This window comes from Callospermophilus lateralis, chromosome 1 (assembly GCF_048772815.1).
Source record: "Callospermophilus lateralis isolate mCalLat2 chromosome 1, mCalLat2.hap1, whole genome shotgun sequence".
NCBI classification, from domain to species: Eukaryota; Metazoa; Chordata; class Mammalia; order Rodentia; family Sciuridae; genus Callospermophilus; species Callospermophilus lateralis.
Genome location: NC_135305.1, coordinates 222,641,457 through 222,653,683, shown reverse-complemented (window position 1 = coordinate 222,653,683; position 12,227 = coordinate 222,641,457). Strand labels below are relative to the sequence as shown.

Below are 12,227 nucleotides of genomic sequence, written 5' to 3'. Positions count from 1 at the left end.
CAGAGCACTTGCCCAGCGCGTGTGAGGTCCACTGTGTGAGGTCCTGGGCTCCGTGGCAGCATCAAGGGGAAAAAACGTACCGTCTCCACCAGGCGCGGTCAGGGGTGTGTCCAGGGAGGGGCGGAGCTGGGCAGCGCCGCGGTGGACTGCGCGTGCGCGCCGCAGCAACGTTACCGGTTTCCACACAAAGTAGGTCCTTTTCCCTTCTAGGGACCGCGAGGTCAGTAACCGAAACCAAGCCCTGGTCAAGCTGCGAGACCGTTTTCTTCATGGCCAAAGAACGGGAGACGCCTGGGCGGGCTCCCCGGCTCCCGGGACCAGGTCGCGCAAAGCCAAGGGCAGGGAGCTGTCCAGTGCGAAGCTCGCGGCCTCTTTTGCTCCCTCCAGGGTCTACCCCCCGCCCCGCCCCCGTCGTCGTCTGTGACTGCCCACTGTTGTGGCACGGGAGGGCTGGCCTGACCAGGCAGAGCCTCCCGTGTCAGCTGACCTCTGCGTGGTTCGCGGGGCTGAGCGGGAAGCGGCCACCTCGGGCACAGGAAAGGCACAGTGGCACCTTGGGTCTCATGGGCCCTGCCTGCAGGACAAGAGTGTGGCTGGCCCTTTCCCCTTGATGACAGTCCCTCCCTCACCGGCCTCCCTGAGCTCCATACAGGTGCCGCAGGGCGGTCCCTCTTGAGCTCCAGGGAGGGTCCACTCCGCCTCATCCAAACTCTAGAGTCCCCTTCCTCATCTTCAGAGCCAGACCCAGCAGGTTTTTTTTTTTTTTAACTTTTTCTCCACATGTTTTAAAATCAGTGCTTTACAGCTGTCCTAATGGTGGGATTTGTTGTCACCCGTCAGCACAGCAGCCTGCCTCTCCCACCCTCCTGCCATCTCCACCCCCTGCCCCTGACTGGCAGGAAAAGGTCCCAGGACCTGGACATGAGAAGTGAACAGCCTGGGCACACTCAGAGCCTTCTCGGTGGGACCAGCCCCGAGTGGCCTGCAGGGCCGGGCACCACAGGGCAGCTCCCACCAGGACCGGGAAGCAGAGGGAGAAAGCAGGGAGCCACAGGCCCGCCGTCCCCTCCCAGCTGGTCCCCCAGGAAAGGCTCCACCACTTCCCGACAGTGCCCAGCCGAAGACCAGGGCCCCTACAGGCCTCTGGGGACATTCCAGACCCTGTGGTCTGGGCCGGGGTGGGGCTGTCTGGCCCTGTGGGCCCTCCGTGGCCTTCCACACATGGAAGGTGGCAGGCTGTGCCCTCCGGCAGACCTCTGTGGGACCCAGCCAGGATCCCCCCTGGGCCTCTGCCTGGTGCTGGGCAGGAGTCCACTGGGATCTGCTGGAACTATTCTGCCCTCCTCACTGCCTCCGGCCCCCAACTCCCTCCTGGGCTCTGAACCCCACTTTTCCTTCTGTTGGGTTTAGGGGTCTCCTCCCCTCCCCTCCCTGGCAGAGGTGGCCTTGTCCATGGGGGGGTACTTAACGCTGAGCTGCCCCTGCTCTTCTTCCTTTTGTTCTTTATTTTGAGAGGGGTCTGAGAAGCGCTGAGGCTGGCCTCCAGTCCTGGGGATGGCCCCTGCGCCCGGCCTTGCCCGCTGTGGGAGCGTCAGGCCAGTTTCCTTCCCTGACCAGAGGCGCGGGGTCAGCAGGGTGAGGAATGGCCCCGCGTCCTGCTAACCCGGGTCTCGAGATTCGCCACGGGATCCCGACGCCCTGGGAAAGGAAGCCCGCCCCCGCGGGCTGGGACAGAGCGGGGAGCAGGCTCGGTTCCCCTTCCTTGGCGTCGGAGAAGCCGGCTTAATGTCAGGGTCAGGCCAGGGGACACACAGCGGCAGGATATTTTTAGGGAGGGAAAGTGCGGTGGTGAAGGTGCCGCGGCCAGGAGCGGGGAGGGGGGCGCGCAGAGGGGACGAGCCCCGCGCGCGCAGCCCGCGGCTAATTTGGGCAAAGGCAGCTCGGGGCTATTTCCATCGCGGGGACAGGTGTCGCCGCCCCCAGCCGGCCGCCTCCCCAGGGCGGCCTCCGGGGCTGCGGGGCCTATAAAGGCGGCGGGTTTTCTCAATGAAGCCGGGACTCGCCGAATGCGGGTCGTGCCCAGCGGCGCTGCCTGGGAGCCCTGCCGCGCTGTCCCCGCCGCCCTCCGCCAACATGAAGCTCATCGTGGGCATCGGAGGGTGAGCGCGGCCCTCGGGAGCTGAGGCGGGAGGCCGAGGTGGGAGGCCGGGAGGCTGCTCATGAATGGACCCCGGGTCACTGCGAGGCCTGGGCCCCGGGGTCTCTGCCTGGAGGGTGAGCGCCCCAGCAGGTGGCCAGGGGCTGGGTGCAGTGCCCGGGTTTCCCCTCTCCAAATATCTTCAGGGTGAAAAGCACAAGTCAGTAAGAAAAGTAGGAAAAGGTCCCCCAGGGCAAAGCGTCAGCCCTCCTGGTGGGCCAAGGGGCAGCGTGGTGCAGGAGCCCGGGCACTCAGTGTTGCTGGAGGAGGCTCTGCGGCCGGGACTGGTCTGCGGGCTTTGCTGCCCCCTCCTGACCCTCCTGGGGTCTTTGGACAGGGCCCTCAGGGCACCCAGCTGATTGAGGTGGGCAGTGATTAGTTTGCTGCTGCTTTTAGCAGGTAGGGTCCCCTTCCCCTGAGCCCTCCGCAAGGGCCGCTCTCTGCACCCCCACATCCAACCTTATACCTCAACAACCCCAGAACAGGGACAGCGGTACCGAGTGTCCCTGATTTCCAGAGAAGCCCTGAAAATCACCCAGATGGCCCTCAGTCATCCCCGGGAGTCAAGATGACCTGCTCTCTTTGCCACAGGGTGACCCACTGTCCCGGTGTCCCCAGGACTGTCCTGGGATGCTCAGTGAGACCAGGAAACTCCCAGGCACACCAGGACAAGCAGGTCACCCTGCTCCCGTCTCCCCCCAGCACTGGGGTCGGAGCCCGGGGCCTGGCCATCCTGGGCCAGCACTGTCCCCTGCGCCACACCAGCCTGTGCAGGGAGAGAGGGTCTCCCTGCCCTGCTAGGCTGGCCTGGAACGCGGGTCCTCCCGCCTCAGCTCCGGGGGAGGACGGCAGGCCACCGTGCCCATCTTATGCCCAGTCTTCCCGTTTCCCTCTTCCTGCACTTGGCCACAGACGAGGTGGCCCAGCGATGGTCACAAGCCCACTGCCCCCTTCGGGGTTTGGAGTGAGCTGCTAGCGTTTCTGTGGCGAGTGTCTGTGCTTTCCCGGCCCACCTGCCCGGGGCCAGGCCCTGGCCTCGCTGGCTTCTCGGGGACAGGACCACAGTGTGCTCTCTCCACAGCATGACCAACGGCGGCAAGACCACTCTGGCCAACGGTCTCCACCGCTCACTGCCCAACTGCTGCGTGATTCACCAGGATGACTTCTTTAAGGTAGCCCTCCTGGCCCGGAGGACAGGGCGGGAGCCAGGCCCTGCACCCCGACACTCTGCTGCCCAGGGCCCACGCAGGCCGCACCCAGGTGCAAGTCCTGCCCAGCCTCCAGGTGGCCCTGGGCTGAGAGCACGGGAGGGGGGCTCTGAGCCCCTGTGGGCCCAGCACCCGCCCCTGCTCGGGGAGCCCCAGGCGGCCCACGGAGAGCGGCGGCCAGGTCCAGCCGGGACCAGGAGGGTCCGCGACACACCCTTGACCCCGCCGCACCCCCACATTCCCATCTGCAGATCGGCCTTGCGGAGGGAGGGTGGGGGTGAAGCGAGGACGGGTGAGGGGACCCCCTGGGCCCAGGCAGAGTGGCCGGGCAGAGCGAGCACTGAGCCTGTGGCTCGGGCTCCTCTGTTTCAGCCCCAAGACCAAATAGCGGTTGGGGAGGACGGCTTCAAACAATGGGACGGTAAGGACGAAACTGCCCCCCGTCCCCACGGTCCCCCATGGTCCCTGGGCCCCTGGCCTCCCCTGACCCTGCGCTCTGGTCCCCAGTGCTGGAGTCCCTGGACATGGAGGCCATGCTGAGCACCGTGCAGGCCTGGCTGAGCAACCCTCAGAAGTTCGCCCGCGCCCACGGGGTCAATGTCCAGCCAGGCGCCCCGGACACCCACATCCTTCTCCTAGAAGGCTTCCTGCTCTACAGCTACAAGTACGCCCCCACCCTGTTCCCCCAGGGCTGGATCCCACCATAATTCTATTTTGACAGAAGACCAAGGAGAGAATCATCTAGAACCTCAGCCTTCTCTGGCAGAGCCACAACCAGGGCTGGACTTTCAGCCTTGCTGTGTGACCTTGGGCAATGCAGTGTACCTCTCTGTGCCCATCTAAATTGACAGAGTGGGGTGATTCTATCATGAGGGATTGCCGCAGAGATGCTGGCCAATTCTAGGTCCCTCTCTGACCCCTAAGTTGATGGGTTCAGACCAACCCCAGCCCTCACCACCAGGAAAGTGCCTGGAAGCCACTCACAGGTGCTGACCATGTCCCCACCCTCTGCCCAGGCCCCTGGTGGACTTGTACAGCCGCAGATACTTCTTGACTGTCCCATATGAAGAGTGCAAGTGGAGGAGGAGGTGAGCCGCAGGACCTGTCCTGGGTCCTCGGGTGGGACGGTCACCAGCCAGGAAACCCCTGCTGGTCATGAGACCTCCTGAGCCAGCTGCACTGACAGGCGCTGTGTCCCAGAGGCCTGAACCCAGACCTGGACAGTGCACCTGCCCCGCAGCCCCCGCGTCCTCAGGGCGAAAATGCGGGAAGCTGGAGCTTTGCCCTGGGGTCCCCCTCGGGAGGGCCTCTCCGACTGTGTGGCCTCTGGGACACAGCCGTTGTCTTGTGGCCTCACGCTGCAGCACCCGCACCTACACCGTCCCAGATCCTCCCGGCCTCTTTGACGGCCACGTGTGGCCCATGTACCAGAAGTATAAACGAGAGATGGAGGCCAGCGGTGTGGACGTGGGTAAGTCCCTGAGCCGGTCAAGGCCGGCCCTGCGGGGCTCAGAGCCCAGCCTCTCCCATCCTTCAGCCCTTAATCCTCTGCACTCCCTTTGGGAAACCTGGAAGTCCCTCCTGAAGTCCTTCCTCAGTCCCTCTTGCCGTTGATCCCCAGTGTGTTCTGCTCCAGCAGGCTGACTGCAGTCAGCTGCCTCCCGATGCAGCAGTCGCCCATCCTCCCCTGCACGGGTCACCACCCTCCTGGAAGTAGCCCCAGTGAGCAGCAGCTCTGATGGTGGCCCTCCCCCCTCAGTGTACCTGGACGGCATGAAGCCGCGTGAGGAGCTGCTCCGCGAGGCCCTGGAGGACATTCAGAATTCGCTCTTGAACCGCGGCTAGGCGCTGCGCAGCCCTGCTGGCCGGAGGGACTCGGTTGCAATTCCGGCCACAGGAGGCCAGGCCCGCGGCGTCCTGGCGGCCCGGCGGCCGACCCCTCTGGGTGTCTGTACTGGGGGAGTGGTGCGCACTTGGAGGTGGCGCCTGGGTTCTGGGGTCCAGCCCCCAACACCTCAGCCCGAGGATTAAACCTGGTCCTGTTTTGATAATCCGGGGCCAGTGTGTTCTGTTCACGGGGCCGGGAGGACCCCCGGGGCAGTGCCGGGAGCCCTGGCTACTGATGATCTCTGCCTGGTGGCAGCCCTGCCCATGTGCCCTGGTGGGCTGCCTGGGGGTCCCGGGGCCTCAGTTCCAAATGCCAAACTTCCTGTGGACTGTCAGCCAACAGCTGGGCTCAGAGCTGGCCAGGGGCTTCCCTTCCCTGGGCAGGGCCAGCTCCTGCCTGTCCTTGTCCTCCCCTGAGGCTAAGCCAATACCGACTTCTAAGGATTAGGCAGAATCTTCCCCCACCCGAAGCCCCCCATAAAGCCCCCCGTAAAGCGCACACTTCCTGCCCTTGGCCGGCCCCCTCCCCACGGAGCTCACCTGCCCGAGCCCTGGAGCATTTAACCACTTAGACCCACTCCACCCGGAACCGAGGCGCAGGCACCCCGAGAAGCAGGGCTTTCCCCCTCGCCCTCCCCAGGTGCCATTAGCTCTGCCCAAAGGCTCTGGAAACTGGTGGAGACTCCCGGATTGTGGGGTGGCAGGGGAGAGGTGCCCCTCGACCTGAGGGTGACGCCCTGTGGCCATCTGCAGAAATGCAGACACAGGCGCCCCCTCAGGCCAGAAGGGCACCAAACCCCTGCAGTCAGACATGTTTGGACAAAGTCAAGAGGTGGGGAAAGAACAAAGAGAACCCATCACCACGTGACCCAGCGAGGCCACTCCTGGACACGCAGAAGGACTGAAGGGCTGGGGCTTGGGTCGGGGGCAGAGAGCCCTCCCAGCATGCCCAGGGCCCTGGGGTCCCTCCGCAGCAGCACAGAAGGAAGGGAATATTGGAAACTGGTGCCTCCAGCAAAACCATGCAAGGAGGGTCCCGAGAGTCCCGAGGGCAGGCAACCAAGCATTCCCGCCCAGGTGGCCACGCACAGCTGGAGCGTCCTCGGCCACCAGCAGGAGCCGGGTGATGGACCCGAGGACCTGGTGCTCAGTGAGAGCCAACACACAGGCCACAGGGTGTGACCCAGGGACAGGAAGGTCCAGGGAGTCCAGAGACGGGATGTGCCTTTGGGGGTGCAGGGCTGGGGAGAGATGGGGAACTGCTCATGGGGCAGGGTCTCCTTTTGGGGTGATAGAAGGTTCTGGAATTGCATGGTGGTGATGGTGGCACAACCAGATGAACATACTTAAAAAAAAAAAATTGAAGTACACACATTCAGTGGACAAATTACGTGGGTATTAACTGTCTTCATACAACCCTTCAGGACATCCTTCAGGACTTGACAAACCAAAGACCATGCACACAGTGTGACTCGGGTTTTGCTCAATGATATTTTCAACTTTCCGGGTAAATCAAGTAACAGTACATTGCACTCATGCTAATAAACTGGGCTCATGGGTTGGGTTGGTGGGTTGATCTGAAGGTTTTGCTGTCCTGGGGTGGAGCCCCGGCCACAGGCACGCTGGGCAAGAGCCTGGCACTGAGCCCCATCCCAGACCTTTTCATTTCTTGTTTTGAGACAGAACTTGCAGTCCTCCTGCCTCAGCCTCCCACACAGCTGGGACGCAGGTGTGGCCACCCACCTGGATGCAGTTTTGTTATTTATTTTTTATTTACTTGTTTTTCATGTGTGGTGCTGGGAATCAAACCCAGGGCTTCACATGTGCTTAGCAAGTCCTCGACCACCGAGCCACTGGCTTTACATTTTTAAATGATCAAGGGAAAAAAAAATTGAAATTTCCAACACATGCAAATCAGATGGAATTCAAATTTCAGAGCCTATAAATAAAGTTTTATTGGAACAGACCCACAGGAGCAGACTGTTACTATGACGCCCAGACTCTCTGCTCTACAGGGTCAAAACCACTGACCACCTGCCTCTCTGACCGCTGGGAGTGTATGTAAAACCCAGCGCCCGGGGCCACCGCCGCGGCAGCCTCAGGGGAAGGCAGTGGGGAGTGGCCTGGAGAAGGGGACCTGGGCTTGCCAAGCCTTGCCCTTTGCCACAGGCACGCAGTGGGGTGAGGCTGATCTGCTGGTCACAGAGCCCAAAATAGTCCCCGTGGGACAGGGCCATAAGAGGGGTGGCTCTGGGGCAGCCAGAGCCCTGCCTGGTCATGATCACTCAAAGAAGAATGAGAAAGCCGCCACGGAATGACCGGCTCGGAGGTGGACAATGACCAGCATGTGTGGAGGTCAGCCCAGTGGTCCCTAGACACCTGCGCCATGCGAGTCCCCATGTGACCCTGCGGGCCTGATTTCGGGCCTTGCCCAACACTGGAGAGCAGGGTCTCAAAGGGGTGTTAGGAGGCCGTGTCCACACATGACCCACAGCAGCCCAAAGGTGGCGAGGGCAGCACCCGGGGCCTGTCCACCCCCTGGAGCACCAGCCTCCACAGGAAGAGCAGGAACAGGTGCAGAGGCCAGCACGGCGCTTCCCTCACGTGCCCAAGGCTGGCCGCGGCTCCCACTCCCACCACAGCCAAAAGCCAACGGGAAGCAAATGTGACCCTGCCCCACAGGGGTGGCCTGCGGTGCCCTGTGGGGGGAGGGTCAGACACAGAGGGGACCCAGGGAGCGGCTGGGCTGGGCTGGCAGGGCTGGTGCTGAGGGGACAGAGCTTCCGCCTAGGTCCATGGGAACACTCTGGGGGTGGCCGCGCGTGGCTGTGCGCCAGGGCTGGGACCCGGCCTTTGGACCTGGCCAGGATGTCACACTGTGGGTCTTTCATCAGATTTTTAAAACAGAATCGGAGCAGCACCTTGGGACCACCGCCTGCCCCGGCCCTCACCGGGCCTCACTGCCCCAACTGCCGTCCTGCGTCCCCCGGCTGCTCCCCTACACGGCCTGCTGTGCTGCGAGGCCAGATGATTCCCGGGCGGCAGAGCACAGAGGGAAACTGACCTGCCCAGGCCTCTGAGTGGAGTGGAGTCTTGAACTTCCGCCTGCCCAGTGCCAGCCCAGGGCCTGCCCATCAAGGCAACCTGGCCAGGCGGCTCAGTGCGCCCCCTCTGGCCTCCCGGCTTCCCAAGCATCTGCAGGAACAGTCCCTGCCAGGGCCCAGAGGTCGCCCAAGTGTGGCAGGAGGCTCCATGACCTGTCTGTCCTCTGCTTGAACACAGCCAGTGCTCAGGACCCCCAGGGACCTGCCACGGAGGCCCCCCCACCGCCACAAGCACCCCCAGGTGCAGCCATCAGGGACAGGAACGGGGCTCCACGCGGCACCGGGTACAGGAGCCTGGAGTGGTGCTGTGGTTCATGGAGGTGCGGAGCCAGGCCGGGCCACCCCAGTGGCCCAGGAGCCCAGGCAGGCGTCTCTACCGGCCCGAGTTTGGCGGAGCTCGGAGCCGCCCCAGCTGGGCTCCTTGCTGCAGATGGAGCCTCTCATCCAAGGCCACCGCAAAAGGCGGAATTAGGACTCCAGGCAGGTTGCTGAGACGGGCCTCGGGCCTATCCTGTCCTGTGCTGGGACCGTGTGGTGGGCAGTGGGGGACATCGTCACCTCTGCCTCCTCCCTCACCCAGAGAAGACGCTCAGCAGGGGCAGCAGCCCAGCCCGCCCTGGACTTCACCTTCTCCATGCCTCAGTCACCTCCTGCCCAGAGTGGGCTGGGCCCCAGAGCCCCTCACTGTGCCCTGGCCACCTCTCCTTCCAGGTCCACTGACTTGATGGATCTGCACCGAATTCATTTGAAGAGGAAACTTCATGACATTCATCGTGGAAACTTGAATTTTCTGATACACATCGAAAGAATCCAAGGCACTATTTAAACTGAAGGTGGCGTGGCACCTGTGTGGTGCCCAGTCCCCCCAGCACCCCGGCTAGGAGCATCTCCCCATGAAGTTTTCAAGGTCAGGAATAATCACAGATGGGGGGTCTCTTAACCAGGGGCTGTGCTTCCTCCAGAGAACTGGGCCACATCTGGGGACATGTGGGGTCGTCACAACTGGGGCGTCCTGGCCTGGAGAGGGTGGAGTCAGGGACACTGCCCAGCACCCTGCAGTGCCCAGGACGCCACCCAGAAATGTCTGGCCTTAGCGCCCACAGTGCTGAAGGGCAGAGGCCACCTCTAAGGGCAGCAAATGGGCTGGACCCTGTCCCCACTCCCTCGAGGTGCCCAGCATGGGACACCTTGTGTCACCAGGCCCAAGAAGGGCTAAGAGCACAGGACAGTCACCAACACTGACCCCACACACTCACAATCGCTGTCCCGTGGCTGACACCTCTCTGGGCCAAGTCCTCCCCTGGCTTTGAGGAACGTGGCCGGGCCTGACCCGTCTCTGTTGCGGGTAGCCCTCCCCGGGGCCCCCCATCCTGAGCCCTGCAGGGCCACAAGGAGCCCAGTCTACAGAGGACACAGGGACTCGGGCGGCCGCCCTGGCGGGGACGTCAAAAGCCAGCCTTCCTGCTCCCACGGGAGGTTGAGGGTGCACACGGGGACGGAGCGCTGGGCGGGGGCTCCTGGGCCCCTTCTCCCTGGGAGAAGTTCTGGAAGGTTGTCTCAGGATCCCTGGGGCTGAGGCAGGTCTGGCTGGACAGTGGCCCCCGTTAGGAGGCCATGTGCGGCCCTCCTCTCAGATCTGACCCTGTCCAACCAGCCTGCCCCAGGGGCAGATTCTCCCCTTCGACACTCTGTCCCCACTGCCCTCCACAGGGTCCCCAGCCCCACAATGGTCACCCCAGCAGATCTCTGCCCTTCCCTAAAATCCCAGCAGCCACAGGAGGAGACAGAGGAGAAATCCCCTGGGACCCTGAGGCAGAGGCCGGGAGGTGGGTGGAGGCTGCAGCGGCCTCCCCTCCCCTCCTCACTCTATTTCAGGACTCCCGCACCCCAAGCACCTGTCACCCACATCAAGTAGCACTCAGCCGGCCTCCTAACCAGCAGCCACTCTGCCGGCACCCCTCCTCTACCCCAGGCCCCCAGCCAGCCAAGGCAGTCACCTTTAAAGGCCACCCAGCCTGGGCACCCCCATCCTTCCAGCCCCCAGGCCCCCGGGGGGGTCCCTAGGGCCGGCTGAGGGACTGGCCAGGGTCAGGGGGAGGAGAGGCTAAGGCTGACAGCACTAATGGCCTCAGGTGCCCCAGGTCCTCAGCCGTGGCCCCGGAGGCCCCAGGTGCAGCCTGCATTCTCGGTGGGGGTCCCAAGGAACGGCCCCTCTCCTTGCTGTTCCTGTGCGGCTTCACCAGGGTCTGAGAAAGCTGGGTGTCGGGGAGGACGAGCGTCACGCCTCCGAGGGAGAGGGACAGGGTGGCAGGGTTCTGGTGGCTTCTGGAGGGGACGCCTTGGGATCCCACCAGTACCAACAGGGCTGCCGCAAAGACACCTTCAAGACACAAGACCTCTGGGGCCAGGAGACCCAGGAGGCCTGGTTCTCCCAAGACCCAACCTCGGGCCCTGCCGATCACCCCGCAGCAAGACGGGCATGCACTCCGGGGCTGGCCTGGGCGGGTCGCTGCAGCCCCCGCAGGACAGGGCGGCAGGAGGGAAGGCCGGCCCCAGCCGACAGCCCCTGGCCTCCTCCCCCCACCCTGGCGACTCCCCCGCTTGTCCTCAGGCTGGGATGGGCCTGGGCTGTCCTGGAGGACACCACCTCGGGTCTGTGTTTCACTCGTCCTTGGCATGGGGACTCTCTTTCCACACTGGTGTCTGACTGTTGGGGCCGCCGTGGGGCCCGTGTTCTGCGTGGGGCTGGGCGCAGGGCCGCGGGCAGATGGTTTGGGTACTTACTTTTCTTTTTGTCTCACAACAGGGGGGCTAAAGGTCTCAGGGGCTGGAGGAGCCGCTCTCGGCTGGCAGGCCTGGCTTTATAGCAGCCGCCCGCCTGACCCCGGGCAGCCGTGCCCGGGTTATTAATAGCAGCTGCGCGCCTTGCCCTTTATGGGCAAGAGCAGGGCCTGTGAACTTGGCCTCCCAGACCTCCCCGCACCTGTTCCTGGCCGTGGCTATGCCGGCCTGGGTTGGTGCTGCCCCCTGACTGCCCAGCCCCCATGCCCAACAAGGCAGAGAGGGGCGCCTGCGTGAGCTGAGCCACCCAGACAGAATCGCCGTCCCTGTGCAAAGTGGCACAGAGAGGCAGCTGCTGGCCAAGGTCAGCTTTTGTGGACCCTCTTGGTCCCATTTAGAAGGTGCACAGCCAGACCCAAGCCCTGGCACGAGGCACTCTGCTCCGCGCCCTGTGCTGCTCTGACGTCTGGGGACACCCAGAGCGTCCCGCGGACGCTACTCTCCCAGGGACGAGCCCCTCCTGAACAGCCCTGCACTGGGCGCTGGTGGGCACCCTGCCGGTTCCCGAGTAGAGGTTGCTGTTCTGCGAACCCCGGAACCGGTCAGCCAAGTACTCCCCCCTCCGCGGGATCAGGGGCCCCTCCCCCGTCCGGTCACTACTAATCGGCATCTGCAGCCCTGGTGGCCCTCGGCTGGCAGGGGGCCGGGCGTGTAGGGCACCTCCCCTGGACTGTGACTAGCAAGTCCTCATTGCTCTCATCCATCTGGTCCCAGGCGGCATGGGCTGGCCATGCCCTGGCCCCACAGTGGTCCCCTTCACTCGCAGGCAAAGTGCGGGCAACAAGACACAAGCCCCAGGCTGGCGCCCTCCCCAGGACCACAACACACACACTGACCTGAAGGCCCACAAGCCCACAGCCCGGGCTTGGCCAGCATTTCTGACTCAACCCAGGCTGGAGCTCTCAGTTCTAGAATATTCCATGCTCAGCCCAGGTGCCACCGCGCAGCCTGCAGTTTCCTGCTCAGCCGGCGAGTGCATTGTCCTGCTTT

At 63.8% G+C, this 12,227-nt stretch overlaps 1 protein-coding gene across 3 annotated transcripts; it reads left to right on the top strand.

The window, feature by feature from the left end:
- The first annotated feature begins 1,851 nt into the window (after positions 1–1,851).
- On the top strand, positions 1,852–5,456 carry Nmrk2 (nicotinamide riboside kinase 2). Of its 3 annotated transcripts, none has more exons than XM_077105986.1 (7): positions 1,852–2,159; positions 3,279–3,369; positions 3,778–3,826; positions 3,913–4,069; positions 4,422–4,493; positions 4,770–4,876; positions 5,042–5,143. In XM_077105986.1, exons 1-7 carry the CDS (start codon positions 2,047–2,049, stop codon positions 5,047–5,049), a joined length of 597 nt encoding a protein of 198 aa, XP_076962101.1. In that variant the 5' UTR covers positions 1,852–2,046; the 3' UTR covers positions 5,050–5,143. The 3 variants fall into 3 exon arrangements, with proteins under 3 accessions (XP_076962101.1, XP_076962103.1, XP_076962100.1); XM_077105988.1 differs by having other exon boundaries at positions 5,045–5,141; XM_077105985.1 differs by lacking the exon at positions 5,042–5,143 and adding an exon at positions 5,165–5,456 and having other exon boundaries at positions 1,853–2,159.
- The last annotated feature ends 6,771 nt before the right edge of the window (positions 5,457–12,227 follow it).